This window comes from Periplaneta americana, chromosome 6 (genome assembly GCF_040183065.1).
Source record: "Periplaneta americana isolate PAMFEO1 chromosome 6, P.americana_PAMFEO1_priV1, whole genome shotgun sequence".
NCBI classification, from domain to species: Eukaryota; Metazoa; Arthropoda; class Insecta; order Blattodea; family Blattidae; genus Periplaneta; species Periplaneta americana.
The window spans coordinates 143,593,079-143,620,074 of record NC_091122.1 but is presented as its reverse complement, the minus strand read 5'-3'; the positions used below and the strand labels follow the sequence as shown (position 1 = coordinate 143,620,074).

Below are 26,996 nucleotides of genomic sequence, written 5' to 3'. Positions count from 1 at the left end.
AAATAAAAATGACAATCGAAAAATAAACCCATAGCAACCAGAGTACCAACACGCGAAACAAAAACGCTAAGAACTTATGCACCAACCTAATACGCGTATAAGTGCAACATATGATCTGAATAAAACAGAAGTCCGACAGGCTTCATGGATCTTCGTACAGTGTTATCGAATTGTGGCAACATATCGTCGGCTTATTTCTAAAACCCCGTAAGATCAATTTTTACCAAATGTCGAAATCTATGTATATTTAGTACAAGTATTGTGTGATTTGATTGTGGTTGTGATGTGTCGTTGCATCGTGTTTGAAAAGTCTTCCAGATCTGAAAATGACGAATATCAAGCCGAAACTAATCATTAACAAAGATAAAATACCATAATAATGTCAATTAACAGAGCAGAATTGTTTCTATAACAAATTTACCAAATAATAATTAGTGATGCATATATTATTTTATACATCTTGATTATACAACTTTTAGCACTTTATCAATTTGGAAAACGTATTATGTGTCTTTCACGTGTTAAATTTTATCTTACCTTGTTAACATATTTCGGCCTGCTATTGGCCATCATCAGAACTGGTTGTTGCTGGTCTTGGCGCCTTTTGTTTTGTTTCCTGTGGGGGTGTGTTTTTGTAGTGTAATGTGCAGCCAAAGAGTGTGTGAGTTGATAATTTCGTTTGGGTGTGTTTTTGTGTGTTTGTATATTTCGTATTGTTCAAGTGTGTTCAGTTTCTGGCTTTTTGATTGGATGTGTAGAATTTCCAAAACACTTCCACATATGCAGAACACGTCACAAATGCTAACCACATATACAGAGACATCAACACAGACATGGAAATTCTACACATCCAACCAAAAAGTCAGAAACTAAACACACTAGAATCATACGAAATATACAGACACACGAAAACACATCCAAACGAAATTCTCAACACACAACTCAATTTCAGAACACACACACTTGTTGACTCCACATTACACTACACAAGCACACCCCCACAAGAAACAAAACAAAAGACGCCAAGACCAACAACAACACGGTCAGCGCGTCTGGCTGCGAAACCAGTTGGCCCGGGTTCGAATCCCGGTCGGGGCAAGTTACCTGGTTGAGGTTTTTTCCGGGGTTTTTCCTCAACCCAATACGAGCAAATGCTGGGTAACTTTCGGTGCTGGACCCCGGACTCATTTCACCGGCATTATCACCTTCATTTCATTCAGACGCTAAATAACCTAGATGTTGATACAGCGTCGTAAAATAACCCAATAAAAAAACCAACAACAACCAGTTCTGATGATGGCTAATAGCATGCCGAAACATGTTAACCAGGTAACATAAAATTTAACATGTGAAAGACACATAATACGTTTTCCAAAATATATTATTATTATTATTATTATTATTATTATTATTATTATTATTATTATTATTATTATTAGACAACTATATTATTATTATTATTATTATTATTATTATTATTATTATTATTATTATTATTATTATTATTATTATTATTAGACAACTATTAACATTTAACAGTTGTATTTTTATCCTTACTAACGTTATTACTATACAAGGAAGTTGATGAAATATTGTGTATTCATTTACACTTCACATAAGATTTGGTTTACAAATCGTGTAAGCTCTTACGCAACAGTTATTTGCTGATGTAATGGCCTTCCTCCATGCACTTAGTCATATATTGAACTGTCAATTAAAGAAAAAATAATATCAGCGTCTACAACAGTGTTGGTGAACTCGATAAGGAAACGCACGTTCCCAGTAGGCAAACACTAGGAGTGTCCCCTGCAAATTTAGCAAGAAGCCTTCTGCAGTAACTGCCCACGACTCTGTCAATACAAGGCGTGCCGCTCGAGTCTTGTGCTAAGTAAGAAGTGAAGGACATGACAATGAACATGACAGTATTCTATCCTCAACGAGTGTACTGCACTAGTGAATAATTTTAGAATAGCATTGAGCTGGGTGCTAGCTATATATCTCGTGAAAATTTACATATAGAAAGGAATTTTTCAAAGGCGTATTACAAACAACCATTAGAACATACCCCATACTGTTCAATAATAAGTAAAAAAATTAAAAGATATTTGTCAAGCGAATTCTCATTTATTGAACAATATTGTCATATTCAAGGATTAATATACTGGCAAGAGATATGGATATTTGATGGCAGTAAAAATGCCTAGCGTTCCTTTATGCGGAAAGAATATAATGATGAAATATCGTAGCTTTATGACGAGAAAAATAAACTTAGGCTATTCTTGAATGACTTCAGTCAAAATTTATAAACCGTTTTTCGCTCAAGTCAAAATTCGAGTATTGTCACCACTGTTAGTTTATTGGTCTGTGTGGTTTTAGAGGCCAGCCATATGTTTTACAGTGGCGTAGCGTCAATGTAAGCTAAAAAGCTTAGCTTCCCCAGTTAATAATAATTTCATAATAAACCTGCAGTTTATGGACAAAATTATTTATTCATTTTAATAGAATTTATATTTACGCGTTAAATATTGTGATGCGGCAGCTCAGGATGATTTGTGATGCAGCAGTAAACAAGAAGCCTGCACACACCAGCTTCCAAACAGACTGGTTTCTTCTGTGTGATCCACCCCGCAGATTTTCCATCACTTTCTAACTAAACTACCCTAGTCGCAAGGCTTGCAAGAAGCTAGCTTTAACATTTAAAATAAATAGTTTCCGAGTTATCCCTTTTCGTCAGTTGTGTTCAGTTGAAGTGTTAGTGTGCATTGTGGCTGATATAATAAATAATGAGCGAAATAACAGTTCCTGACACTAATTTACTTGAATTTTTTAGGACAATTGTATTATTAAGACTGACTTACGAACAAAAGTGTGATTAAAAAAAATGACCGACTCCCTTGCTGTCAATGAAGGACACAACCAAAAGACAGACGCATAGCCTACTTACGTAATGGTACTAATATTGTGATTTCTCTAAGTATGACAGGGAGTGAGCTAATGCTATACGTACGTATACGTGTCTATTTGTTAAGAGATACCGGTATGTGTAAACCGTGAAATCATATTTTACTACGTATCATTTGAGGTCATGCCTTATCGATGTTACTTACGATGTTCCAACCAATCTTCGACTGCTGACTTGACATTGGCTACTATTTATTTTAAAACTGTATTTTTGTAATACGTTTTCTCATATTGCATGAAAGACAACTTGAGTTAGCTTCACCTGCTCAAAATTTCATGCTACGCCACTGATGTTTTAATAGGATTTCCTTCAGAAAATAGGCTTAAATAGAAGAATTCTGCGCTGTATCAGGGATACTCTTCACTTGCAAACGAAACAAAAGTAAAATATTGAAACCAACACAACTGTAGTTTCATTCTCGAATCTGGTTGACGTATTCCCCCGTCATGATGTTTACTTTAAGCCTGTCCTATTTGGACGGAGTTACGCAATAATAAACCAGCCGACAATTTTAAAAAGTGAGATATTTGCGCAAATCTGTTGATGACAGGCCTAATTTTACTCGGAAAAAAATCAAGAATGCGATATCTGAATTTCGCTGCTATTTATAAGCGAAAATTCGTTTATTGCATAAAATTCATTTATTTATTTTGCTTTGAAATGTTAATTCAACTGTTGATCTCTTATCAAAAATCGGTTAGCCTTTTTTGGTATTATATATGCTATTTTTTGTAATAGTATAATGTTATAGTACTTCTTGCATAAAATGTTTTATAAAAAAAACATTTATTTCAATGGCCAATATCTCGAAACAGGTTTTTGGCGTTTGGTCTCTTATTGCGAAACTCCTTCCATTTAATATTCCCCTAAACAAACTTTTCCTCTCTACCATTTTGAGTATGTAGACAAGTCGAAGCCTCTTTGGACAGTGGCGGTGGGAGAACATGAGTTTTTCCTAGTAGTAAATTATAAGTAGGAAAAAAAGTGAGAGGTTGTATAAAATAAGCTGGATTTACTTAAATTTTATCTAATCAAGCTCGTATTTAATTTTCCTAACCCTACAAGGGTAATACTATGTTGCAGATACACGTATTACTACAGAGTGTATATTGGTTGTTATTTTTCGGATTATTATTATTATTATTATTATTATTATTATTATTATTATTAAAGTATAGAGAATAAGGTGATCTTTAAAGCGTGTGTTGTCATGTGTGTGCGTTAGCTCTATCATTCTATTCAGGTGACCTGAGTTCGATCTCCAGTCTGGTCATAATGAAATTTATGGTGGGCAAAGCAGACATGCAAAGGGTTTTTTCTCGTGGCACACCCGTTTTCCTTATTCCACCAAACTCTCCACCTTCCCCTCATTTCATCTATCATCTCCATGAACGGTTTCTTCCGAGGTTTTCCCCAGCCGTGGGACTGAAGCCGGATGGTCTATGGCGAGTCCTCGGCATCACTTCATTTCCCCCCTTTGATTTGATTACCTGGTTGGGTTTTTCCTAGGTTTTCCCCAACCAAAAGGCAAATGCCGGGTAATCTTTTGGCGAATCCTCGGACCTCACCTCATCATTGTAGAAAATTACTACATTGTAAAACTATAAAAATTGTAAAATATTGTAAAAATTTGTAATATTGTAAAATTTTGACTTGTTCCACATCTTAAAGCTTCATTGCTTATGTAAGATTTATGGAAGATAATAAATGAATGAATAAATGAATGAATGAATGAATAAAAATAGGCTGGGGTGAAGTCTTGGGGGTAATACCACAGTCTAGTATATATACAGTCGCGAATCTTGAGTTGTGAGGATGCTAGGAACAATAGACTGTGCCGGTACTATTTCGCATTGTCTGTAATGAGGCGATATTAGCGTTCCTAGTGGTTAGCAGCTATCTATGGATGCATATTTACTACGTATTGAGCTTCGTGTCTGTATATACTAGACTGTGGTAGTACTAGTTTACAATGCTGATATAGGAAGGGCTTGGGGCTCCGGATCCTGGGGTTTATCAGGAACTCGTCTGAGAATGGGACCTGACTCTGTCAGAGCTGAGACAGAATGGCCCATCTGTTATCATTGGACTCACTAATGCCACTCAGACCTCCTTTCTAACTGGAAACAATCACAACTTACACAGTTAGTATGTCTGAACGTGAAACGAGCGGGCTCGGGTTCAAATCCTGGTTGGAACAAGTTACATGACTGATGGTTTTCCGGGGTTTTCCCTTAACCCACTAAGAGCAAATGGTGGGTAACTCTCGGCGCTGGACCCTGGACTCATTTCGCTTGCATTATCTCCTTCATTTCGCTCAGACAATAGATAACTATCGCAGTTGATAAAGCGTCGTAAAATAAACCAATTAAAAAAACAATCATCCCATATATGACTCTCAGTGGCCCAATATGACTTCAGTGCAAGAACCTGTCCCGAGTCGTGAACCAACCGGTCACTAGGACGGCCTACCTTCGTTAGGGATGTAATTTTGGCTATGATAACTTAAATGCAGGGTTCAGAGCCATAGTGGGCCAAGCGCCATGTATTAAAAACGGAGAAAGCAAGGGTTAAAGTTAAGTGAATACCATAGTTTAATGAAAATTGACATATCATTTAGTTTTAATGTGTATATTTTATATTACGTGCTATATGTTTCCATTGAATTATGGTAATAACTTCATTTTAACCCTTGTTTTCTACGGTTTTAGTAAATGGCGCTTGGCCCACTATGGTTCTGAACCCTTAAAATATGGTATGGAAGTACGAGAGAAAGAGTACATAATCGATATCTGTCATCGAATATAATGGAATAGTATCTGAACTGGAAATATGGGTGTTAAAGAAGTAAATTTTTAGGTAAGTCATTGGATAGATAAAAAATCCTGTTTAACATTTTTTGTTCCAAATAAAGTTTTTTTATCACCCTTCAGAAAATGACACTCAATTCCGTTACATATATATATATATATATATATATATATATATAACGGAATTGAGTGTCATATATATGTTATTTGTGTGCAAAAAAATTCTGGTCTGCCTAATAATTTCTAGATTTCGTAACATGCTTACATTTGTTTTGGCATATGTTGGTAGTTATTGGTCTTCTTTAGTTACTTTTCCTGATGACATAATTTATAGTTTCGGATGTCTTGTTAGCTTCTGTAGTATCATAAAGTTTTACAACGCATGCTCTGCGATAACTCTGTGTGGTACATAAGTATGTTAATCGGCTGAGATAAATTTTATGTTTAATATTCTGTATCATTTACTTTGTGATATTTATTTGTTTTTTATTCTGTTGCAGACTGTCGACCATGTTCTCCTGATGAGATGATCAGACTGTACTGCACCAGTGATTTCGGTAAGTTGTTAACAACATTTTGTTGCGGAGACCATATCTATTGAAATGCAAATTATGTCAGCCACACCGGTTTTGGAAAATAAACAGCTAATGTCACAGTCCTTCGATGTATGCAATTCAACATCTTTATAAGATCTGTTACTTTGTTAACGCTTCATCAACATCCTCCTCTTCTTAATTCTCGGATTCTTAATCATTGTCATTGTCTTCTTATTTTTCATGATTATAATCACTATTTTCTCGTAACATAATCGTAATGCAATCGCTATAATTTTCAACGTGGAGTCTTTAAGTGGACACTTCGGTAGAAAAATGTAAGAATTAAACTATGGATAGCTGTCGTCAAACCTGACAACGGCTGTACAAATTTTGGATTTGCGTATTACATGCCAGCTATGTCTGGAGAAAATAAAAAACATGAATACTTCACTATGTAAATAGAGTTATTAAGACCGCTAATATTTAATCATATTTAAGTAAAAAAGGACTTTAGATTCTTACAGTAAGTTATAAAACTTAACTGTTTTATGGGAAATTTTACACTATAGGCGTCCACACCTGTGGAGTAACGGTCAGCCCGTCTGGCCGCGAAACCAGGTGGCCCGGGTTCGAATCCCGGTCGGAGCAAGTTACCTGGTTGAGGTTTTTTCCGGGGTTTTCCCTCAACCCAATACGAGCAAACGCTGGGTAACTTTAGGTGCTAGACCCTGGACTCATTTCACCGGCATTATCACCTTCATTCCATTCAGACGCTAAATAACCTAGATGTTGTTACAGCATCGTAAAATAACCTAATAAAATAAATACACTATAGGCCTGTATTAATTTTTGTTATTGAAAAGCCAGGGTGTATACAAATAATGATTGGCAGTGTATTAATAATACAACCAACCAATCACGTGACGTGACGCATAACTTAAGTTATCCATTTTTTTTTTCCAAGTATCACACCAAAAGAGGTGTTTGCCTTGTCGGGTTTACAGAACAAACATGAGAAGGCCAGCCTCCAATAATACAAAATCATCACAATAAAAATATTATAAACACAACAGAAATGATTTGATTAATTAGCTAGTGAATTATGGTCTTCTAAAAAGAAAATGTTTGGATTCACCTAAAATTCTCGTAATTGAAACTTCAGCCTAATTGAAAATTCAGTATATAATTAATGATCGACACAGTGGAGTAGTTTTATTGACTATATTGCGTTGGCTTATTGAAAGGCTGAATTGTCGCCATGACTTCTTGTATTGAACATACTATAGGCGCGACGCTGTTATTCCCGGCGTGACTCCTCCTCTTTGCTTACGTCTTAGGAAGTGAAGGCTCTATAAAGTCTAGGTAGGTAGTATCGTTCGCCAGTTTTGTTCTTTCGTTGCCGAGCTACCATACGAGAAATCTATTTGCCACACCGTTAAACATTATCATGTCGTAGCTCCTATGATAATAAATCAAACGCACTGTAATTCAGCACATAATTGAACGGCAAATAACGTCTTCGTGTGCTTTCTGCGAACGCCAACAAAAGAGCCAAAATGGCGGGCGATTATATTAAGTATTTATCGAGCCTTAAGAAATGAATAACGTCTTCATCAGCGAATCACAAGACGCACACGTTTAAATGTAGCCGACCTGCAACGCGATTGGCCGCCGGAAATTAGAGCGACTTGCTTAAAAACCTCCTTGAGATCTAGTAGAAAGTTTTGGATGTTAAAAGAACGTAACAATTTATGAAGTTCATGTAATTCTGTCTGTAACAGTTGAGTTGTTTCTCTAGATGATGATTGAGTATTGATAGACGCTATTTTAGCTAAGTTGAAGTTGAGACCGAACGTGATGGCGGTTACTTCACTTTGTAGTATTGGTTACGGCTAATAATACAATTAATTTGTGAGTGGTATATTTAAAATTTTATTTTAATTGTATAAACAATATCTTACCATGTTGATCGTGTATTATGAGCTGAAGATGCCATAAAATGTCTAAAACTTTTGTCATTGTATTGTGAGTAATTGTGTAATGATATTGATAAGTTATTGGACTGAAATTTCAATAAATAAACGCATAAGTGTAAATAAAATTATTTGTAGAGGAAAGTTTTGCTAGGAATTCTATTGCACGTAGGATTATAAATAATAATTCTTCTCCTTTACTTTTAGCACAGCCGATGATGTACTTGTGAATGCAATACAACTCTTCTACAAGCTCCCCGCAGCTTGCCACTTTGCAACTTGACGATACCTCTTTTATAACTTTCCTTTTTGGACTTCGTTTTTATGACAGGAACTTTTATTACTTTATTTTAGTAGGATTGGAATTGAATTTTTTACTAGGATGCAGACTGCGAAGAAAAGACCTGACCTTTTTCAGTCTAAATCTGTTCCCCGACGCATTGAGAGTAATGTTACACGTGGTCAGGCATAAAGTCGAATAGAATTGGCTGCATGCATAGCAGAAGAAGCGCGGAAAAGTGGCGTAAGGACTACGCTGCGAACCGAGATACAGTTCATACTAAATAAATTTATGTATTTATTTCACTAAACCCGTTAGAGAAACGTTATTTGTTAAAAAAATTGAAATTACATCATAGAATGTGTTTATATATAAGTTCAATATACTCTTAAATGGAACCTAATCAACGTCGGAGAGAATGTTCAAATTATGAGGAAATCAAACGGCTTTAAGAGAAACCAGCATGGTAAAGGGAATACGTTTTATTTACAGAGTTATTACAAGAAGCATGAAGATATTTACAAGCTATAAAATTGATTTCGAGATCTCTAATGCCGAAATAGTTACAGTATTTACATGTATTAAACGTGACATTTTATTTCTTGAGTAGGGATGATGATGAAACGAGACCGCAGGCAATACTACGAACAGAATAAAGTTGGTGCGTTAAGCCAAAGGTCCCGGGTTCGATATCCGGCCCCGGAAAAATTTTTCCCTTGAAATTGTTCAGAAAAAAAGTCATTTTAACGTGTGTGTCATAAGTTACACTATTTTTTTATACAGCCGTTCATCCTTTCTGTTATGAAGACAATTTCCCCAACTTCTCCACTGCTCTATTCCCCCTCCTTACAGTAGTGAAACCATCACATAAAAAACAAGTGGTGATGTAGTTCAGTGGTAGAACATACGACTGTGGTTCGAGAGGTATCGGGTTCAAACTCAGATGCCCCCCCCCCTTAATTTTTTGTAATTGCGTTTAATTTGATTCATATAATTTTCAATAAAATAGCTGTTCAAGCGGTTTATTTAATTCTTTCATATTCATTTGAGTTCGTGGTACAATACCGCGTTTTCGTTATGATAAGTTGATGTACTTGGCTTGGAAAGGATTTTTGCCCTTGTCATTAAATTATTTATTATTTTTCTTGGGTGTTAAGATTTATTTATTCTTACTATTGTTTTAGGTGTATTAATTTAAGTAAAGTTAACAACCATTTTAAATGTAAGTCTGACATTTTTTGAACCATTTTATTGATCGGTTGCGATTGCTGCCGTTGTGACATCTGGTGGGAAGCAATTAACAATCGACGCAAACAGTTGACAGCTTTAAAAATACTTTTGGAACTAGTGTTAAAACTACTTTTCGCACGCTACCGTTATGACATCTGGTGGGTAGCAATTAACATTCGACGCAAACAGTTGAAAGTTGGCCTTAAAAATTCTTTTCGAACTAGTGTTAAAACTACTTTTCACACTCTACCGTTGTGACTTCTGGTGAGAAGCAATTAACAATCGACGCAAACAGTTGAAAGTTAACTTTAAAAATACTTTTCGAACTAGTATTAAAACTACTTTTCGCACGCTACCGTATAGTAGCCTAGCGTTAAAAGATCTACTCTTACACTGTCAAAAAATCGATGTGAAATTTTCTAAGAAATATTCATTTCCAGCAACATTAATACCGGAAAAATGTTTTCTTGGTCATGCCGTTTGTCTCTCTGTATAAAGCGATTTACCCTAATCCAGTGAACAGATTGTGTTCAGATTGTCATCCTCGGTGGTCCAGTAGTTATCATATTAGCCGTTACATCCGAGGTTCGCTGGTTGAATCTCGGCAGAGGACGATGGATTTGAAAGGGGATAAAATTCTTAGTATGGCTTTCTCCTGAAGGAAATTAAAGCTATGGGTCCTGTGTCGTAAATTAATGTCACATTATAAAACCCTGTCCCGGTTAGAGGGCTCCGAGCGTAATTTGTTGGCTATTTCTCGTCCACGTTGAATTTCGAAGTTGCGCCGTTAACTGAAATACTAGGTATTATTATAGTTCAGATTCAGTGTAACGTATCATAATCATCATTACCATCATCATTCATGATAGATCTGTTGACCAGTTTCGCTCTCAGAATTCATCCTCACATCTTCTTCTGGGACGTGCTATATCTCTGCGACCCTAGGGTTGTTATAGTAATATTTCCTTTATCAATCAGGAATATTCCATTCTTAAAATGTGTTCATGCTAGTTTTGTTTATTGCTTTGACTCGTATGGTTTAAGTTAAATACAGATATGTTAAGTTCTTGTGTTATTGTAGGGCTTGGAATGTGGTCTCGGAGGGGGGGGGGGATTCAGTATAGCAGTATAGCTATGCGGTTAAATTTACATGAAGTAGTAATTCTTAGTTAATGGGTCTCTGTTTGAAATAAAAAGAAACACTAATATTCAGTGTGAATAAAAGTAAATAATTTAATGTGACTTTTTTATTTCGTAGAATAAATGAGTGGATGAAATTATAACCCGACTTAAATAAAAAATAAAATATATGTTCATATGAGGATAGCTGTCATATTCATATCCATGTTAAATTAGTTACTGCTTATTTTGGGGCCTTTCTGGAAATTTTGACAAGGAGAAAAATCCAGTCTACCAACTGAGGTATTCGGCCGCCTATGACTGAAGCATTGTCATATCACTCTTAAATGCCCATTTCCGTAAACAGAAAAACAGAAACTATTACAATATACGTACAATACCATTTTATGTAAATTTGTGTTAATTATATCTAGCTAAGCTGTATAACATAATGGGTGTACGCCTGGAAACAGGTTTCGCTTAGTACGGCGCCGTTTGAAAAGTGACATGGGCAAGTAACAGCCCGCTTAGTGATGATTCAGCGCGTCAGATTTCGGTAATAATATCTCACGACTTATACATTACCTACATTAAAGATGTAATTTATTGGATTATTTTATAAGATGTGGCGGAACTCTCATCTGCTCGAAATATAACACGTATCATAAAAGAAAATTTTCTGTTATGTTTACTGCATTTCCACGAACTAACTGAGCCACACTGAATGGAAGTCAGCTGTGTACTAATGCACTAACTTTCACATCCATTCTGCGGGTGTTATCTGTCCATACTACGCTATGCAGAACCTTTCCACGCTCGATCCAGGGGAAATGTAGGCCCTATACTATTTTCTCAGCAGTCGCTTTCGATATTATAACAGCAATTACCTGAGCGAAACCAGTTTCTTGGCAAAAGCTCTGTGCAAATGAAGTAAAAATATCTTACTTTTGGAGTTTTAAAAATACCTTCTGTGTGAAATCCAGAAAATGAAAATTTGTCTTCTTATTTGGATGCATCGTAGGCCTACATTATTTAGGCGTGTGTTAGAACAGTAATTCAAGCTGTAACAGTGTATAATGAGCATATAATTATCAGCTTTGTGACATTACTTTTTAATAAATGAAAATGTTGTTAAGAAACTGATAATATAATATGTCTTCATAATTAGAGAACGTTTTACAATGTGAAGTGAGTAGGAGTTTGCAGTTTGTGATTTAAGATATAACTATATTCACCCTCTTCTTATCTGAGTTGGATTTCGTTATAATGGGTGTTTTCGTAGACGGCCTTCAACTTTTCGTTCCCTGCAAGGTACGCTCCGCGGTGCAGGTTTATATAGATTTTGCTCAGATTGTCCACGGGGTGTTGAAACGTTCCATATGTCACTTCAGGTTTTCAGTCGTGTGTGATAACTTCACCGGCTGAGACGGAAGGGAGAAAAGATCCGAACAAAAAAGATGTGATTCTTGTACTTAAGAGCAGATCGCTTCTTGACAGTCTTGCTGCCCGTGAGTTATTGTTGATGTCTGCTTGTCGCCCCAACAATCAATCTCGCATGTCCGTCACGTGAAATTGTGGACAAATATATCACTGATTTGATATAGTGTACGAGTTCTGTCAATTGAACACTCCTCTTCGTCGCCTTTCACACAATTAAATGCATCCTTAGGCCTATATCTCCCTTAATCTCTTAGAATATACACGTTGATACTCTGAAAATTCAGCGTCGAAACATGCTACATGTTAAGGCAATGCGTTATTATTTCTAAAATCCACAATATTTTAGCTAGACAGTTGACATTTTTACTGAATATGCATATCAATATCGTAAAGTTCAATATTTTTTTCATAAACATTTAAAAAAAAAAAAACTTATTTTGGTTTTTTTAAATTGTCTTGGTGAAAATCCTATTTCTAAAAGAATTATTATTTTTTTAATTAACTTTTTCTTAAAGGTAACACTGAAACATCCTGATAGCGATCGGTATCTGCTCTTTACGGATTCTCAATCTGCCATAAAAGCCCTACATAACTCATCCTCTCAATCTCCACTGATCAACGAAATTCAACATTATTACACTGAGATCTACAATTAATCAAAGCAAATTATCGTAATCTGGATTATTTCCCATCAAGGTCTGCATGAAAATGAACAGGCTGATATGGCAGCAAAAGAAGCATTCCGTCTTCCTATACAGGATATGGACATTGACATTTGGAATAATGATATAGCCACTAACCTTAAAACAAAGTTAAATGATCTATGGTACGCCAATTGGCTTCAAACATCTACTAGCAAACTCAGGGAAATTAGAACTGCTTCCAGTTTATCCTATCCAATTAAACATCTGTCACGCAGGAATCAAGTTTTCATCAACCGACTACGTATTGGACATACCAAGCTTACACATGGTTATTTATTAAAGAAGAAACCTCCTCCAGTTTGTAACACTTGCAGTGAAACTCTTTCAGTGAAGCACATCATCCAGGACTGCCCTCAGTACAATCAGTTACAACAACTAAAAATCCCGAACGATATAGCAAGATCTCTTGGTGAACCTTCTTACTGCAATAGTGTCATAAAGTTTTTCAAGTTAACTGGATTGTTTGATAAAATTGTGTAATGTTTATTGTAACTTGCTAAATGTTATGTTATTGTTAAAATTAATTCATGTCGCGATATGACTTTTGTTATAAGTTAAAGCGACAATAAATAAATAAATGAAAAAAAAACACTGCGTATTGTGCAATGGAACATTAGTAATGCCCTACTCTAATCTATTCATTTGTAAAAAAAAAAATACAATTTCTTCAATGTTCAAACATTAATAAAAGAAAAATACTGACTTACGTATAATTCTTTACTGAATACAGCCAATCAAATGCTCCATTCCACAAAATATATATTAATTAATAAGTACGCCAAGTTTCATCACTCTAGCTTTAACCACTGAGAAATAAAATTAATACTTGTCGTTGAAAACACAGACAGTTTCTTTTTTGAGATAATTAAATTTAAAGTTTTGGTTACAATAACACAACTTTTACGAATTATATAAAAGTATAGTACTTATAATTAAGATGTTGAGATAAAATTTTCATGAAATCATACATTTTTAGCACGAAAATAAAAAAAAAATGATAAAATTGGTCAAAATTCGACCATTTTCAGTAGCACATCGCTTTAATGAAATTTGGACGGAATGTATAGAGTAGAAGAGAAATGGGTGTAATAGGCCTAATTATTGTAACTGATATTACTGGGCATTAGTCACTAAACTGGATCATTTAAAAGTAAAAACATCTTAAATTAATTATAATTAGATTCTATAACAAATAAAGTAATTAAAATATATAGAGATAACTGAAAAATTGACGTAGAACGGTAGGGAATGTAATTTTGAAACAAGTTGTAACATACAAAGCGAGAGAAAAGTTGCTTAATGCTCTGCAAAAATGATATTCTAGCACTATACTGTAACGCTTAAGGAGAAATATTGTTTTCCCAACCAAGGTATTCATCATTTTGAGTGACGCACCTGCAGCCTTTGGCAGTCGACATAACATGTTTTGTTTTTAGATGTTAGCCTTCAATTTCGCATTTAAATGAAGCGAAATTCGGCGTAGTTTCCTGGAATTTCAGGCTCCTCACCGTCCCGTTTGTGGTTGACACTTGATTTGCATGTTTAATTTATTTTAACGTCACTGTACCTACTTTGTATGTAGCCTGCAGTATTGTGTATCTATCCTTTTTATCGTAAGAATGAAAAAAAGATTCGTGATCCGTGACTATTGGACCATGAAGGGTGGTTGCTATAGCAATGAGTATAAAACTCGTTGCAGTACATTGTGCCACCAAAAAGTAAAGGGTAATTTTCACAGTAATCATGTGTGACGGACGCGATCTTCCTTCTTTTGTTTCTTACTCGATATTGAAGTTCCTCAGAAACGCCCATTTATACACTACAAACTCAAAGAACCGGACAAATTCACGTCTCTGCCATTAAAATTAAGTATGGCGGCTGGATATCCATTAACTGTAGTCTGTTAGTAATCGTTGGTGCAGTGATAGGTAAAAAGTAGATGTGAAACAGGATTCTTCACCACTCATGTGCTTCGATCGATATATCGAAACTGGATCTAGAAAGCTTGAGAAGGGAAATGTGTTATTATGTTACCGTAGATGTAATAAAGGCGTTAAATTTAAGCAGAATTCCCATCAGTGTACTCGTGGATTTATTGGCAGACTTCAGATGTCTCCGCCTACTCTTTTAAGAATTTAAATTGAGAATAAATAATAATGTTGAACTTCACGAACATTTCAAGAACGATCGCAGCATAGAAACTTGAACGTCCGAAATTAAAATACATAAAAAATAGGCAACTAATTTCAGAGAGCTGATCTCTTTATTATTAATAATAATAATTTATTTATTTAATCTGGCATTTAGTCATTGTTGTAAGAACTGCAACTCAATATCAGAGTAAAGAATCGTTACAACCTTCCGATATGTGGTCGGCGTGACTTAATTTAAAAAAAAAGCACAATATTAGACAACATCATCATCATCAACATTAATTCTCAATTTCGACATCAATTATGAACTGCCGATTATGTATTAAGGATTCTTTCGAAGTCCTATACAGCTGCCTGAAAAGCAGATTCAAACAGTGTAATTTTCTTTCATAATAGATACTTTCTGAAGGATGTGAGAAGTTCCAATCAGTATAAATTTTGCCTAATAGTGTGATAGCCTTTCTTTTTTTTAATAGGTTTCGTAATGTGAGGTCCACCATGACATGTAAGAAGTGCTGTGACGAAATATATATATATATATATATATATATATATATATATATATATATCATAATATATCATATCATATCATATCATATCATATCATATCATATCATATCATATCATATCATATCATATCATATCATATCAAATAGTTTTCGTAGTAGACTAAATAGCCAAAAGACCAAACTGTAATATTAGTGCAGCTTTAGTTCTTACATTGCATACAAGAACAAATAGTTTAATAGGTTCGACACGACAGGAAAGAACAGGGGAGACCTGAAAACAAGATGGAAAGATAAGGTTCACGATGCAACCGAGATCCAAAAAAAAGATTGGAAGGTCATTAGGGTAGGCCTATTACGCTATTAGAGATTGGGACTTCTCAAAAGTGAAGTTGACATCGCCCCAAAAATACCACAAATTCTTCTTCTCTTCATGGTTTTGGCTGAAGCCCAAAACCATAATCATCATCATCATCATCATCATCATCATCATCATCATCATCATCATCATCATGGGAGTTGGGTCACGTGTCATCCAGAAATATCTTCAGAGGATGCCCTTGGTTTGTTCTGCCCTGTGATCTCTTTCTTGTGGAATTCTGTCCTTGTCCTTTTTCTGTACATGTTCGATCCAGTTAGTATTTCTCTATTTTATCCAATATGGATTCAGTTTTCACTGTGGTTGTATTGTGTTTGTGATCATGTTATAATATGTGTATTTAGGTAGCTGTTTCCTTAAAGTTTTAATTCCTGCTGCTATAATCCTTCATTTGTTTCCTATTTCGAAGCCGAGATTTCACTTTCATCCTAACATTATTATTATTATTATTATTATTATTATTATCTTGATTTAAGATATTATTTTATTTATTCTTGCACTTTTGTATCTTCTGTTTGTGTGGTGTGCTGAACTATAATTGGCCTCTGGCTGTTGTTTAGCACACAAATATAAATAAATAAATAAAAATATATTATTATTATTATTATTATTATTATTATTATTATTATTATTATTATTATTATTATGTTGTTGTTTAGTCAACTGTCCGAAGACAGGTTTGAACCTTATAAGTAACACCAATAAGGCATCACTTATGAGCAGGGAAAGGATTTATATGTAAATACATATTTACTTATAAAGCTAATATAATTTATATTTTGCATTATCTTTATGTTTCACAATGTGTAGGGTTGAAAAATCCTACTTTTATTTTCCATATTTTTCCATATTTTAGAGTTTAGTACATATTTTCGTTAATTTCCATATATTTTCCATATTTCATATAAAACAGTCCATATTATATTAGGTTTAACAATAAAACAAAACAAAATTCCATTAACTTTTAAAAATACATTTCAACAATAGAGATTTAAACACATGTTCAGTAATCCCTTTAACATCAGAGTTATTTGAAAATTAGCAGTCCTATCAACAATGGGAAAGTAAGTTACAAAACTGTATTAATTTAATTTAAAATTTTTAACAGACTTCAGTTGTGCAGCTCAACAGTTAAATGCCAGTCAGAGTACACATAGGTTCAGTTTTGTAAATCATACTATAAAGACGGTAAATATGCCAAAAGTACGTCATTCAGTCAATTTAAAATCAAAACTAACAAGTTACATTTCAGAATTTAAAGAAGATGGTTTATCAACTGACAATAAAATATTATTTTGTAATTTGTGTCAGTGTGCAGTATCATCTACACAAAAGTTCCTGGTGCAACAACACATTACAACTAGTAAACATCAGGCCAACAAACAACTAAATTCCAAGCAGAGACAATTGTTTTTAACACAACCAACAACATCGAATGTAAGATCTGAGTTTAACATCGACCTGTGCCGTTCTCTCATCTCTGCTGATATTCCTCTCTACAAACTAAAGAATAAGGTCTTCAGGGAATTCCTTGAAAAATATACTCAACATACAATCCCGGATGAGTCAACATTTAGGAAGACGTATGCTCCATCCATCTACGATGAGACAATACAGAAGATAAGAGATGAAATTAAAGATAGTTCAATTTGGGTTTCCATTGATGAGACTCCCGACAAAGAAGGTAGACTTGTTGGTAATGTAGTTATCGGTTTGTTAAGTGAACAATATTCTGAACGAATTCTTTTACATTGCGATGTTCTAGAAAAGTGCAATAACAAAACTATAGTTAAACTGTTCAACGAAGCTATGGGTATCCTGTGGCCAAAGGGTATTATGTACGATAATGTGTTATTCTTTATTAGCGATGCTGCCCCTTATATGGTCAAAGCTGGACAAGCATTATCTGTTGTATATCCTAAATTGACTCATTTTACTTGTGTGGCGCATGCATTTCATCGTGTGGCAGAAGTGGTCAGAGACAATTTCCCTAAAGTAGATTTGTTGATTTCATCAGTGAAAAAAGTATTTCTCAAAGCTCCCAGTAGAGTTAACGTGTTGAAAGAAATGTACCCTGAAATTCCATTGCCACCAAAGCCAATTTTAACTAGATGGGGTACATGGCTAGAAGCAGTTGAATATTATGCCGAACATATAGACTCTATTAACAATGTTCTCCTTGCATTGGACTCTGAAGATGCAGTCTCAATTGATACTGCGAAAACAGTTACCTGTGACATAAGTGTGAAGAATGACTTAGCTCACATTCAGCATACATTTTCATGCATCATAAAAACGCTCAAAAGTCTCCAAAATAGGCACCTTTCACTATCTGAAAGTTTTGAAATTATAAATAGTACTGTGGAACAACTGAATCGTGGTAGAGGTAAAGTTGCAGACGCAGTAAGAGCTAAGGTGGACACTGTACTTTCAAAAAACCCTGGATATGAAGAACTACAAAAGGTTGTTGCTGTGATGAGTGGTGAATCAACAGTGAAGATTAACTTGGACTTATCCCCAGCAGACATTGTGAAATTGAATTATGTACCAGTTACTTCTTGTGACGTCGAACGCTCTTTTAGTCAGTATAAATCTATCCTCAGAGACAATAGAAGAAGATTCACTTTTCAGCACTTGAAAGAAATGTTTGTAACCTATTGTTATGGTAACAGACAATAAAAATTGTGTTTTGTTGAAACTACATTGGAAGATAAGGTACGTCCATTATATTTTTTGTTTAGTTTGATTAAAATGTACCAATATTTAACGTACATAGTCATTTTTTTATAATTTTAAGTCCATATTTAATTCCATATTTTGGTAAAAATCCATATTTAATTCCATATTTTGGTAAAAATAACTACATATATATTTACATATTTCATATATTTTTAGTCCATATAAATCCGTTCCCTGCTTATGAGGCAACTATTATTATTATTGTTATTATTATTATTGTTATTATTATTATTATTATTATTATTATTATTATTATGTTGTTTAGTCAACTGTCCGAAGACAGGTTTGAACCTTATAAGTAACACCAATAAGGCATCACTTATGAGGCAACTATTATTATTATTGTTATTATTATTATTATTATTATTATTATTATTATTATTATTATGTTGTTTAGTCAACTGTCCGAAGACAGGTTTGAACCTTATAAGTAACACCAATAACGCATCACTTATGAGGCAACTATTATTTTTATTATTACTGTTATTATTATTATTATTATTATTATTATTATTATTATTATTATTATTATTACCTTAAAATTGTATTAGTCGACACGTTAAAAGTGTTAAAATTTAAAATAGGTTATGTACCTTAGACAGACGGCCCGTTTCGACGCCTGTGCTGCGTCATCTTCAGTTTCTACGAACTACTCAAATATTATTATTATTATTATTATTATTATTATTATTATTATTATTATTATTATTATTATTATTATTATTGTACTCTCTCTGAGGAGCGTTACGTAAACCTTTTTATAACCTTTTGGAGTGGACTGTGGGCACGTGTACGTTTGTCTTTGTGTATTTATGTAGGCCTATAGAATTCAAACACAATGAAAATATAATTCTTGTTTTAAAGGACCTAATGATGCTTCAAGGTCTTCGGTGCATTTAGAAACACCTAATGCAGTGAAGTGTTTTACGCGACTGATTTTGAAGTCCTGTGAGAATTGTTGAGAAAATATATATTGCACTCTTTTACCTTCGAGTTGACGGACATCATTTCACCTTCAACGCAGTTATGAATCGCACGTCGGTGTTTATCGCCCCGACTTGAATGCTTGGAACGTGCAATAAGTTAGCTGCCCAAGCTCCAGGCTGGACGCCTTTGTGGGCGAAATTGTTTATGAAGGAAAGGTCCATACAGAGCATTCTGTATCATGCAGCTAAGAGATCAAGAGACGGACTATTAATCTTTGGCGATGTCCTCGTCTGCTGGAATCCGTTCAACCGGAACAAACGTCCTTACGAAGCGCATTCTTCCTTCTCTGTTTCTTTTATTATGCGGGGCTGCACTTATTACTAGCTGTTTCAAAAACGCCGGCTGCTTTCTTGTAGCAGACACGTTCGTGAAAAAGAAAATTGATCAAGATTGCATTGCAATTGAACAGCAGAGCTCATCGCTAACATCGTACTTTGTCATTGTCGAGATCCCGGAGTTCAAAGCCCACTTGAAGGCCTGTGCTTACATGATTTGTCTGTAGTAATGTCACAAGAGTCTGAGATTTATCGGGGAAAGCTCGGACCTCGAGTGACATTTATTAGGACTATTTGTGAATAAAATAAAAATATAAATAATAGGCTATATCCCTAAAATTCGCTCACAAAATGTTAATAATTGTAGGCCTATAGCTGAAAGTTAGAATTTTTTTTATTATCAGTTCTTCTGTATGGTTGTGAAACTTTGAGAGAGGAACAGAGAAACTATTTAGGGCTAAAAGGGATGAAGTTAGAGAAGAATGTAGAAAGTTACATAACGCACAACTGCATGCATTTTATTCTTCACCGGACATAATTAGGAACATCAAATCCAGACTTCTGGTATGGGCAGGGCGTGTAGCACGTATGGACGAATCCATAAATGCATATAGAGTGTTAGTTGGGAGGCCGGAGGGAATAAGACCTTTGGGGAGGCCGAGACGTAGATGGGAGGATAATATTAAAATGGTTTTGAGGGAGGTGGAATATGATTGTAGAGACTGGAATAATCTTGTTCAGGATAGAGACCGATGACGGGCTTATGTGAGAGCGGCAATGAACCTCCGAGTTCCTTAAAAGCCATAACTATAGGGTAAACATTGGTAATTTCGTGGCAGTGGTTATTTCGTGATACGTTTTCTTTGCTATTTTGCGAACTAACCAATGGTGTTACGAGATCCAAATTTCCGCCAAGGAATTGCATATGTTGTCCAGTTTCCAGAAACATACAGCTACGCTTTGTGTGACTATTGTAGCTGCTTCAGTGAGCTTTTACGTTTGGAGAGAGCAAGTTTGTGTCGACTTCTCAGGCGTACAAATTTTGTGGATGTTTGTAATTATATTGCAGGCTTATTACTAAAGGTAAGCGTATGATATTTGGTACAAAGATTTATTGTATCTTCATGAAATTTTAGGAAATGTTTTTGGAATTTTATATACATCTGTAGTCGCCATATAGGCTTAGCTTTACTGATAGAAATCTTAGCTGTTTGAGGCGAAATTTTGTTGAGCATCAAGAGTTACATTTTATAATATTTTAAAAATTGTATTACAATACGAATTTTAGAAATCTGAAGATAAGATGTGATAACAAAAAAGAAAAGGGGGACGCAATGGGTTCAGTGTAGCGTCTGTTTGATTTTTTATCATGATAAGTGCTAGATGATTTACTTGCAAGAATTGTGACAGAAGATGAAACATGTCTCCACCATTTTGGACCGGAGACAGAGGCAGACAATGGAGTGGCATCATGCAAATTCATCAAAGAAATATAAATTCAAAAGTACACCTTCGGCAGAAAAAGTTATGGCTACTGTGTTTTTCGATTCAGAAGGACTCTTGCTTGTGGACATCATGCCACATGGAACCACCATTAATTCTGACGGGTATGTTACAACTCTCAAAAAACTTCAAGCTCGACTGAGTCGTGTTCGACGACATCGGAAGAAGTAGGATGTTCTGCTATTGCACGACAACGCACAGCCATATGTCAGTCACAAGACCACAGACCAAATCAGAAAATTCGGATAGACAACACTGAAACAGCCGCCTTACAGTCCTGAAGTGGCACCGTGCGATTACCATCTCTTTGGTAAACTGAAGGATCCCTTCGCGGAACGAGGTTAGAAGATGACTTCCTTGTGCACGCTGCTAAAGAGTGGCTCAGACGTGTTGGTCCAGACTTTTACCGTGGTGATCTACAGGCCCTTGTTTCAAGGTGGAGTAAGGCAGTTGAAAGGGACGGGGATTATGTGGAAAAGTGACATTTTGTTCCTAAGGGATGTATCTATATTCTGTGAAAATAGCAAAGCTGTAGGATAAAAATATAATTTTTAAACAAACGTTATGCATTACTTTTGGAGTTACCCTAGTAATATAGGCTATAGTAAAGTCCGTAATAAAAGTGTTCACCCTTTCAGGGCAAAGAAGATCTCTTTTCAATTTCAATTTTTACTTTTATTTCATTTTTATTATGTGTTGATATGTTGATATGTATTTCTATGTTTTCTTGCTATGAATTAGACGGAATTACTATGTTTGAAGACTTGTAACAATAAATGAGAATTTCATTTGACTTTAATGAATTTTTCCACAATTATTCTACCTCTCACGAAATTATCAATGCATTATCACGAAATTACCAAGGTTATCACGAAATAACCAACCTTTTAGCTGAAGTTGTAAAAGTGGTTTTTGGCACTTGTTCAAGAACGTGTCCAGTCTTTTATATCTCCAGATTTGTACAGCAAATTATCGTCTTTTAGATGAAAAAATCGAAATAAGGATATATTTACACATTTGTATTTTAAATTAATTTTCATGAAATTATCACGAAATTACCAATGTTTACCCTATAATAATAATAATAATAATAATAATAATAATAATAATAATAATAATAATAATAATAATAATAATTTATTTATTTATTTATTTATTTATTTATTTATTTATTTTTTTATTTATTTATTTAGAATATTAACGTGCAAAAACAACAGCACAAGGCCAATTACAGTTTTGCACGATATAAAACAGAACAAAACAACAAATGATGATGAGAATGAATGATAGAAAATGACAATGAGATGAAATACAAACAATATAATGGTCTACATCAATCATTGATCAAATAATAATTATAAAATTATAAAATTCGTACAATGAGAATTGAAATAATGGAATGGTCTACATGAATCAATAGACCAAATGCAAGAAATAAATTGGACAAATAATTATTAAAATTAGATCAGTGAGTTAAAAACTCAAAGATATACTACACATTAAATGGATCCAAGTTGAATCCATGCAAATTAGCATATTTAATGCATCTGCAGACCGGAGAGAGAGATTTAGGATTCTTATTATAAAACAATTTATGAAATCTTAAACCATTAGCAGGAATACGAAGACTGATATTGCTTATGAAAGATTCACAATCAATATCACCCTTAATGACTTTACAAAAAAAAAAATAATCAAGATCCTGACGTCTGGTGAACAAACTACCGCAATTGAAATAATTGCATTTAATCTCATAGTTATAATCGGAATTTGGTAAAAATCTATAAGAACACAAGGAAATAAATTTTCTTTGAATATTCTCCAATTTAGCCGAGTCAGTGGAAGTAATGGAGTTCCATACAACAGATGCATATTCAAGCTTGGATCTAACCAACGTATAGTATAAAATTAATAAACACATAGGAGTGGAAAAAGAATAAAAATAAATAATAATAATAATAATAATAATAATAATAATAATAATAATACAAATGTTAAACAGATATTTAGTAGGCCTAGGTTGTCATATGTGTTGTTAATTTGTAGTCATTATATAGCGGGCGATGGCGGATTAAGAACTGGAATACATCTAATTAGTCATGATGTGAATACAGAATGATGTAATAAATAAATAAATAAATAAATAAATAAAAGTAAATAAAATTATTATTATTATTACTATTATTATTATTATTATTATTACTATTATTATAAGAACAGGGTGAAGAGTACCAAATTTTAGTACACCTACTTTAAAGGCGCATAGAAAATTATTGATACTTGTCACTAGTGAAAAATATCTGCATACAGTATTGATAGTGTAAAATAGTCTAAGTGCCGTATTCATAGACATTTTTAGCGCGGGCTTTCGGTCGATGATCAGCGTTTTTCGTATTCATAAACCAGTGTTAGCGATAGGATATGATTTGAATTCTGTACTAGTAACCAGTGGATAGCCGGGGCTAGCTTAGTACGCTCGTAGCGCGTGCTGCGAAATGTCTATGAATAGCCTTTAATGATTATAGGCTCGGTAAATATAATTCTGCATGAATGAGAGATGATGATTATGATGATGATGATCCCTAATAATAATAATAATAATAATAATAATAATTATAATAATAATAATAATAATAATAATAATTCTTTATTTATACTGGCAGAGTTAAGGCCATAGGGCCTTCTCTTACACTCTACCAGGTCACAAAGTATACAAGCAGTTAAAATTTAACAAAAAGTTAAAAAACATAATAATAATAATAATAATAATAATAATAATAATAACAATAATGAAACTTTCCATCTGCAATGCTATGAGCATTAGAAACAATATAAAGTAAATCCACATGTAGAAGGATACCTTAGCCAGATGGCCGACACACACAAGGCAATCAGTTAAGACAACTTCGGACAAGGAGAGGAAAATGAACAGATCCAATAATAGGTAAATCCTACCTGGTACTGAACTCAGATCCATGGGATCTGTAGTCGGATACACTACCACAATGGGTATAACCAACACTGTAGTTAATGAATTTGGCTGATGAGAAACCTGCTATACTAGAATAGTTAACACCCTTTTTCTGGGAATGTGAGATACTGTGTAACAAGGACTGTAATCTGTCAAGCAGGAGTTCGCACGATAATTATCGAGCCTTTTGCGTAGTTGAGCGACAAGCATTGAAAAATGGTTCACATTCGTCTCATAATCACTTATCTCGTTGGTTCCACTTCACATGTAGATCACTGCTTTCAGCTTATCCCCGCGTTTGGACTATTTAAGATTTGTCGCGGCACACCTCGCCCGCACGATCTGAGAAGACGGTGCATTGTAATAAAGAATAATTTGCAGGTCTTTGTCCTTCTGCCTGCAGACCTCCCACCTCTCATAGTGTCATGTGGTCTGAATACCTCTTCACTATTTTAAAGACGTTTTGTTGTTCACATTAACCAAGACTAGAACGAATCTTGTGAATGTAATTACAGTGTGATAAATATATTTATTGTATTTTGTGCCTTATGGCGTCGATCCAGACACTGACTGGGATGAAGCTTGCAGCTTACGAAGGAAAAGATTGGAAAATAATGAGTTTCCGAATTTCTTTCATTTTTCTCAATATTACTGATTTAATTCCACCAATACTGTACAGTAGTGGCAAAAAAAAACCGGACCGACCCTTGTAGCTTATTTCAGAGCCTTGTTCACTCCAGAGCACGATAGACTGGTAACTAAGACTTTCGTGGTTCGAATCCTGCCTGGGAATGAAACTTTTTTTTTGTTCCTTATTCAAATTTATTCCCAATACTTTTCGATTGCTGGTAAAATTCATATTCTGGGAATAATAAGTTAATTAAGTAGTAAAATATCGCTGCAATCGAAAAGTATTGGGAATAAATTTGAATAAGGAACAAAAAAGTTTCAAATGACACTCCGGAGGAAATTAAACGCAGAATAAATATGGAAAATGCCTCTTATTATCGTCATCCAGTCTGCTCTCAGAAAAATTGAAAGTTAGAATTTATAAAACAGTTATATTACCGGTTGTTCTGTATAGTTGTGAAACTTGCACTCTCACTTTGAGAGAGGAACAGAGGCTAAGGTTATTTGAGAATAAGGTGCTTAGGAAAATATTTGGGGCTAAGAGGGATGAAGTTATAGAAGAATGAAGAAAGTTACACAACGCAGAACTGCACGCACGCATTTTATTCTTCGCCTGACATAATTAGGAACATTAAATCCAGACGTTTGAGATGGACAGGGCATGTAACAGGTGTGCGCGAGTCCAGAAATGCTAGAGTGTTAGTTGGGAGGCCGGGGAGGGGAAATACCTTTGGAGAGCCCGAGACGTAGATGAGAGGATGGTATAAAATGTATTGGAGGAAAGTGAGATGTGACGATAGAGACTGGATTAATCTTGCTGATAGGAACCGATGATGGGCTTTTGTGAGGGCGGCAATGAACCTTCGGGTTCTCTAAAAGCTATAAGTAATAATAATAATAATAATAATAATAATAATAATAATAATAATAATAATAATAGTCTAATATAGCCACCATTATTGCACCTGTTTTTTGGTTTAATGCGACGAATTCAGAAGCACAATGCATATTTATATAGTGAACTTTCCTGAAACAGATTAGTTGCGGGCAGAGTCAATGGCGGACATTCATGGTGGTGGTGACGGACCTTCGAATTCCATGGAACGGGATTCCTCGAATACCTGAATAACAACTACAGTATTCTCTACCCGTATCAGTGCGGGTAAACGAACGCGTTAACTAATGTCACAAGTTAATATGCATCTGCTCCATGTTTAGAGATAAATTGAGTCACATATCATAAAATCGAATAATTTCTTACGTCATGTTGCAATCTTAATTCTAAAGTTACACCTACATGTACTTTTCTGCCATATCTTTATTGTCTTGGATTATAAGCAAGACTTGTTTTTTTTATAGAGGTCTTAAATGGTATATTTCGTTTAAGTTGTTTCAAACAGAAAGACCAAACTGCCAAGTATCAGTAATAAATCTTTTAAATGTAAACAGTGTTTTATAAATCATGCGCCTCGGGGGTTTTGGCGAGTCTGGTTTTTGAAAGGAGAAGTGACACGCCTTCGCTCCATTTCATTGTTTCCTGGCTTACAGTCTGCCAGACAATGAAATAGTAATGCATGGGTATGTCACATGACGAATGTAATTCATGTACTTGCTGTCGAATATAAAATTTATATGTTCTCGTCTCCTTGTCTGAGTAGTTATAAAACTGTTTAAATATGACAGAATGTCCTTTTGGAAGCTTCTTAGCATAAAATTTGCATGATAAAAGAGTTTCTTACCGCCACAAATCAGCGGCTTTGATTCATGAACAATGGGCTTACTACATTGAAATCGAACAC

At 34.5% G+C, this 26,996-nt stretch overlaps 1 protein-coding gene across 1 annotated transcript in view; it reads left to right on the top strand.

Moving 5' to 3' along the window:
- LOC138701876 (meteorin-like protein) overlaps positions 1 to 26,996 on the top strand; it is a 476,089-nt gene that overhangs the window by 379,354 nt on the left and 69,739 nt on the right. Inside the window, exon 3 of the mRNA XM_069829214.1 lies at positions 6,273 to 6,329. Within this exon, the coding sequence (XP_069685315.1) occupies positions 6,273 to 6,329 (57 nt within the window). The remainder of the gene's footprint in view (positions 1 to 6,272; positions 6,330 to 26,996) is intronic.